This window comes from Scheffersomyces amazonensis, assembly GCF_036850825.1.
Source record: "Scheffersomyces amazonensis strain UFMG-HMD-26.3 chromosome Unknown RJT21scaffold_6, whole genome shotgun sequence".
NCBI classification, from domain to species: domain Eukaryota; kingdom Fungi; phylum Ascomycota; class Pichiomycetes; order Serinales; family Debaryomycetaceae; genus Scheffersomyces; species Scheffersomyces amazonensis.
The window spans coordinates 1,100,886-1,108,102 of NW_027042746.1; the positions used below are offsets into that span (position 1 = coordinate 1,100,886).

Consider the following 7,217-nt stretch of genomic DNA (forward strand, 5'->3'; position numbering starts at 1 on the left):
CCCTCCTCAAAAGGTTGTCGTGTCCAAGTCGACGATGCACATGAAAGAAGGAAAAAATATGTCTGATAGACCCTTCATATTACTTTGTCAGAGCAGGTTATTGCTGAATATGGAAATTTGGCTGCAGGATGAGATAATTTTTGAGTATATGTACGCAGAGAAAACATATGTATGTCAACACCGCATTTCTATTGTTTGCAACAAGGATTAATTGATTTTTGACATAATTTACGGTTTAATTGAAAAGAATTTCTCTTAGAGTTATTAGAGATTCCTATTATCGATCGGTTTGATTTGTTTTATTTATTGATTCATGTTGCAGATTAAATTAACATATACGAACTTACAGTGATTCTCTTAATGTGAGATGTTCGTAAGACTGGTGATAGTAGATCATGAAACTATGAGGCTGATGTTTACTTTAAATCCATTTTTCAGCACTACTTAGAATCGTAATGTCCGCCTCGATATCATGAAATTCATAAATATTTTCTTTGGAGACTTTAACCAACTATGAAAATATATTATTTTATAAGTCTTAATAGTAGGTTTATTGGCAGCACTTCAACCGAAGGGTTATGATTTACGTCATAATCCTTTTAACATGATGCATCGATTAATGAAATTAGATTACAAGTACAACTAAAGCGCTTCTTAAAAGATCCCAAGGTATTCAATATATAAGAAATCAAAAATTTCCTGATGTTTTTACATAAGCTTTAACCTATTATTGCTAAGGTTGACTATTTGTTATATTAAGAATTCTTTTTTATCCTACTTTAGAATAGCTCTTATAAGAATGAGAGGGCTTAGCTTAGTTGTGACTGTACTACTACAGTTAACTTTAGTATTTACCGCAGAGGTCAGTCAAGACACTGTCGATTACGGTCTCATTGATTTTTCTATTGGAGCCACCACAATAGATCCAAATGTCTATTGGTCTATCATCAACAATCAGGTTACTGACTTGAATGGTAACGTTCAGGTCGATAATGGCGGGGGATTATATGTCACCAGTATTTCTAACTTAATTGGTTTAAATGTTAATTTAAATGGTAACGTCCTTAATAATGGTACCATTTCCTTCAACTCAGTAGGATCAATTCTTCCAAGTAATTATGTTGTAACCACGGGTATCGCAGGAGCATTGGGAACCTTTGTTAACAATGGTGAATTTGTCATGGCTTCTAGTGGAGCTCTTGGTTATGGTTATATGACAATTAGTACAGGAACTTTAACTAATAACGGTTTGATGATTTTCTACGATACTCAGAATGCCGGTGGTCAAGTTGTTCTTGGAGGACCAAATATTGGTAGCGGTATGACCAATAATGGTCAAATTTGTTTGTATAATGAACTTTATCAACAACAATCCGGTATTGCGGGAACTGGTTGTATCACCATGCAAGCCAACTCCACTACATATCTTCATGATCCTTTAGCATCTTTCTCTGGTCAAACCTTCTACTTAGCTGATAGTGCTTCGAGTATTATTTCTTCGCCTACTGGTAATATCATTTACAGTGGTAATCCAGTAACTGTAGCTGGATACGGTAATGGGAATATGGTTGCATTGGATGTTACATTGAATCCACTTAATCCATATTCATACAGTACAAGTACAGGGATTTTAACACTTAACAGTATAACTTTAGGGCTGCAAGAATTTGATATCGGTAAAGGCTATAACAGTCAAGATTTTGCTGTAACAACGGATTGGGACGCTGTTTCTGATTTAGCTATTGCTCCGCTTAATGCTGTCACATATACCGGACCTGTGCCGAACCCCACCAAACCTAGTATCTGTGCCTTATGTGATATTCTTCCCAGCATACCTGGTATCAATGGTACCGAGTACACCACCAGTACAATTGTAACCGAAAGTGGAACGGTTTGTACTGATATTGAAGAAATCATCGTCACCACCGATACCAACGGAGAATTTTATAATTCCACAATCCTATTAACTGCAGAATGTTCAATTCCACCATATACACTTTATACCACCACATTCACCACCACCGAATCTGATGGATTTATAGAAACAGATTCCGGAATAGTACTGGTTACCACCAATTCTCAAGGACTGTTATATACATCAACATCATTATTTCCAACACCAAGTGATCCATTTACTTCGTACACCACTACATTCACCACCACCGAATCCGATGGATTTGTTGCTACTGATTCCGGTATTGTTGTTGTCACTGGATATTCCGACGGAAGCATCTACACAACGACTTCGTTATTCCCAACCGAAAGTGATCCATTTACTTCGTACACCACTACATTCACCACCACCGAATCCGATGGATTTGTTGCTACTGATTCTGGTGTTGTTGTTGTTACCTCCAACAGTGACGGATCCTTGACTTCAGAAACCTCGTTGTTCCCAACCGAAAGTGATCCATTTACTTCGTACACCACTACATTCACCACCACCGAATCCGATGGATTTGTTGCTACTGATTCTGGTGTTGTTGTTGTTACTTCCAACAGTGACGGATCCTTGACTTCAGAAACCTCGTTGTTCCCAACCGAAAGTGATCCATTTACTTCCTACACCACTACATTCACCACCACCGAATCCGATGGATTTGTTGCTACTGATTCTGGTGTTGTTGTTGTGACCTCCAACAGTGACGGATCCTTGACTTCAGAAACCTCGTTGTTCCCAACCGAAAGTGATCCATTTACTTCGTACACCACTACATTCACCACCACCGAATCCGATGGATTTGTTGCTACTGATTCTGGTGTTGTTGTTGTTACCTCCAACAGTGACGGATCCTTGACTTCAGAAACCTCGTTGTTCCCAACCGAAAGTGATCCATTTACTTCCTACACCACTACATTCACCACCACCGAATCCGATGGATTTGTTGCTACTGATTCTGGTGTTGTTGTTGTGACCTCCAACAGTGACGGATCCTTGACTTCAGAAACCTCGTTGTTCCCAACCGAAAGTGATCCATTTACTTCCTACACCACTACATTCACCACCACCGAATCCGATGGATTTGTTGCTACTGATTCTGGTGTTGTTGTTGTTACCTCCAACAGTGACGGATCCTTGACTTCAGAAACCTCGTTGTTCCCAACCGAAAGTGATCCATTTACTTCCTACACCACTACATTCACCACCACCGAATCCGATGGATTTGTTGCTACTGATTCTGGTGTTGTTGTTGTGACCTCCAACAGTGCAGGTAGTGTTATTACCACCACTTCGTTGTTCCCAACCGAAAGTGATCCATTTACTTCCTACACCACTACATTCACCACCACCGAATCCGATGGATTTGTTGCTACTGATTCTGGTGTTGTTGTTGTTACCTCCAACAGTGACGGATCCTTGACTTCAGAAACCTCGTTGTTCCCAACCGAAAGTGATCCATTTACTTCGTACACCACTACATTCACCACCACCGAATCCGATGGATTTGTTGCTACTGATTCTGGTGTTGTTGTTGTTACCTCCAACAGTGACGGATCCTTGACTTCAGAAACCTCGTTGTTCCCAACCGAAAGTGATCCATTTACTTCGTACACCACTACATTCACCACCACCGAATCCGATGGATTTGTTGCTACTGATTCTGGTGTTGTTGTTGTTACCTCCAACAGTGACGGATCCTTGACTTCAGAAACCTCGTTGTTCCCAACCGAAAGTGATCCATTTACTTCGTACACCACTACATTCACCACCACCGAATCCGATGGATTTGTTGCTACTGATTCTGGTGTTGTTGTTGTTACCTCCAACAGTGACGGATCCTTGACTTCAGAAACCTCGTTGTTCCCAACCGAAAGTGATCCATTTACTTCGTACACCACTACATTCACCACCACCGAATCCGATGGATTTGTTGCTACTGATTCCGGTGTTGTTGTTGTTACCTCCAACAGTGACGGATCCTTGACTTCAGAAACCTCGTTGTTCCCAACCGAAAGTGATAGTATTAGTTCTTCTTCGGAAGTATCTGAATTTAGCTCAGAAGGCTCCTCGACTTCTACTATTGATTTGAGAATTTCAAGTTCTACTGGTCTGTCATCTTATATTTACTCTTCCAGTGGTTATTATAATAATTCGATATCAGTTTCGGCGTTTTCTCTGTCTGTCGGAATAATCAGTTCTGATTATTTCACTGAATACACCACCACTTTCACCACCACCAACTCGGACGGTTCTGTTTCAACTGATACTGGAGTAGTGATTGCCACCACCAACTCATCCGGCGGTGAATACACCACCACTTCTATTATTTCGGGATCCACAACTAGTGCTTCTTCATCCGATTCTTTCACTGAATACACCACCACTTTCACCACCACCAACTCGGATGGTTCTGTTTCAACTGATACTGGAGTAGTGATTGCCACCACCAACTCATCCGGCGGTGAATACACCACTACTTCTATTATTTCGGGATCTACAACTAGCGCTTCTTCATCCGATTATTTCACTGAATACACCACCACTTTCACCACCACCAACTCGGATGGTTCTGTTTCAACTGATACTGGAGTAGTGATTGCCACCACCAACTCATCCGGCGGTGAATACACCACTACTTCTATTATTTCGGGATCCACAACTAGTGCTTCTTCATCCGATTATTTCACTGAATATACCACCACTTTCACCACCACCAACTCGGACGGTTCTGTTTCAACTGATACTGGAGTAGTGATTGCCACCACCAACTCATCCGGCGGTGAATACACCACTACTTCTATTATTTCGGGATCCACAACTAGTGCTTCTTCATCCGATTATTTCACTGAATATACCACCACTTTCACCACCACCAACTCGGACGGTTCTGTTTCAACTGATACTGGAGTAGTGATTGCCACCACCAACTCATCCGGCGGTGAATACACCACTACTTCTATTATTTCGGGATCCACAACTAGTGCTTCTTCATCCGATTATTTCACTGAATATACCACCACTTTCACCACCACCAACTCGGATGGTTCTGTTTCAACTGATACTGGAGTAGTGATTGCCACCACCAACTCATCCGGCGGTGAATATACTACCACTTCTATTATATTTGGATCGACTTCTTCAGCTGCATCATATTCTACAAGTATTGCGGCGGTTGCATCAGATTCATTGACAGAATACACCACCACTTTCACCACCACCAACTCGGACGGTTCTGTTTCAACTGATACTGGAGTAGTGATTGCCACCACCAACTCATCCGGCGGTGAATACACCACTACTTCTATTATTTCGGGATCCACAACTAGTGCTTCTTCATCCGATTCTTTCACTGAATACACCACCACTTTCACCACCACCAACTCGGATGGTTCTGTTTCAACTGATACTGGAGTAGTGATTGCCACCACCAACTCATCCGGCGGTGAATACACCACCACTTCCATTATCTCTGGTACTTCTTCGGCTTCGGGTATTGTTGTTTGTCGTAGAGATGGTTCTGGCTGTACGACATTCACAGAGTATACTACTACTTTTACTACAACGGAATCCAACGGATCTGTCGAGACCGATACTGGAATTGTCATTGTTACTACCAATTCGGAAGGTAGCTTATACACAACTACATCTATCTTGAGTGAAACTGAATACACTACTACATTCACTACGACAGAATCCAATGGATCTGTGGAGACCGATACTGGCATTGTTATTGTTACTACCAATTCCGAAGGTAGCTTGTACACTACTACTTCGATCTTGAGTAGTGGAATTATTTCAGTATATACCACTACAGTTACCACCACTGATACTGTTGGGGTTCCATGTACACAAACTGGTGTTGTTGTAGTCAGTACAGATACCGCAGGTAGTACCTATACTACTACTTCTGTTTTAACAGAAACTGTCACGGAACCATGTGAAACTACTACTTTTGCTACTACATTACCTAATGGTAAGGTTTCTAGTGCTACTGGTATCGTTATTGTTACCACCAATGGAGAAGGTAGTACTTATACTACTACTTCTGTTTTAACAGAAACTGTCACGGAACCATGTGAAACTACTACTTTTGCTACTACATTACCTAATGGTAAAGTTTCTAGTGCTACTGGTATCGTTATTGTTACCACCAATGGAGAAGGTAATACTTACACAAGTACCAGCTTACTTGGTAACAGTGGCATTGTTTCTGTCTACACCACCACTGTTGTAACTACAGATACCGTGGGTGTCCCATGTACAAAGACAGCAGCAGTGATCGTAAGTAGTGGCAGCGAAGGAGAGGTCTATACCAGTACTTCAGTTATTGAAACTGTTGGTGCAGAAAGTACTGGTGATGCTGAAGCTGTTACTAGTGCTGGTAATGCAAATCAATCAGCAAACGAAGTTACTGCCACTCTGAGTGTTGCTACTACTGAGACCCAAAATACAATAGTTAGTGGCGTAAGCTCTTCTGTTGCTACGGTCGCTTCTGCTGTTACATCTTCTACATCTCCTTCATCATCTCCATCAATTATTCCAGAGAGTTCAGGAGCATCTGTATCTGTCAGAAAGATCATGTTACTCGTTCCTATTTTGGCTACTTTTTTGGGTGCATTGCTCAATTGAGTACTTTATTGATTACCATTTTTTTCGGTTACTAGAATTTTCTTCAGATTTAATTGATTTCAATTTCAATATTATGGTCGAAAGTGATTATTTTCTAATTTCTTTTGCTTTTGATTAGTTTCTTCAATTTTGGCATGTTATTTATAAAAATTTAAATAGTCGTGTATCCATGACATTATTTATTATGTGTTTTTCAATTCTTCTTTTCGTTCTAATATTAATATATGTAATTATTATTTTAATATGTCAGAAAGGCTACAATCATGCTTTAGATAAAAGTGAGTAATGTTAGTTAGTGCGTGTTCACTTAGATTGAGTCGAATGCTAGATACATCTTAGATTGAGAGTAATGCTAGATACATAAGATGATTTCGCTTGATAGGTCGATGCAAAGACCAAACGTAGTACTCATTTGTAATGGTAATGGGTGAAAATTAACAAAAACTTTCAATTAGAATATCAGATGTAGTTTTCAATAAGTAACAGAGAAACAACACAGAGTCAGTTGTAATTGGACTGGAATGGATATTTACACAAGATCACTTAATGTGAAACGTGGTGTAATCCTTCTAGAACTTGAGGCTTTTGATTCTAAGAAATTCTGAAATTGAGTGCCACTGTTTATAAAAAGTGACTTATGTAATTA

General features: G+C 40.1%; 1 protein-coding gene across 1 annotated transcript; it reads left to right on the plus strand. All coding sequences in view use genetic code 12, as the record gives it.

The window, feature by feature from the left end:
- Positions 1 to 799: 799 nt before the first annotated feature.
- RJT21DRAFT_115893 (Hyphally regulated cell wall protein N-terminal-domain-containing protein) lies at positions 800 to 6,571 on the plus strand (the record flags this gene model as incomplete). The annotated part of the gene is made up of 4 exons (XM_064880377.1): positions 800 to 2,247; positions 4,078 to 5,225; positions 5,454 to 5,915; positions 6,183 to 6,571. The coding sequence occupies 4 exons, from the start codon at positions 800 to 802 to the stop codon at positions 6,569 to 6,571; spliced, it is 3,447 nt and encodes a 1,148-aa protein (XP_064737021.1).
- Between the last annotated feature and the right edge of the window lie 646 nt (positions 6,572 to 7,217).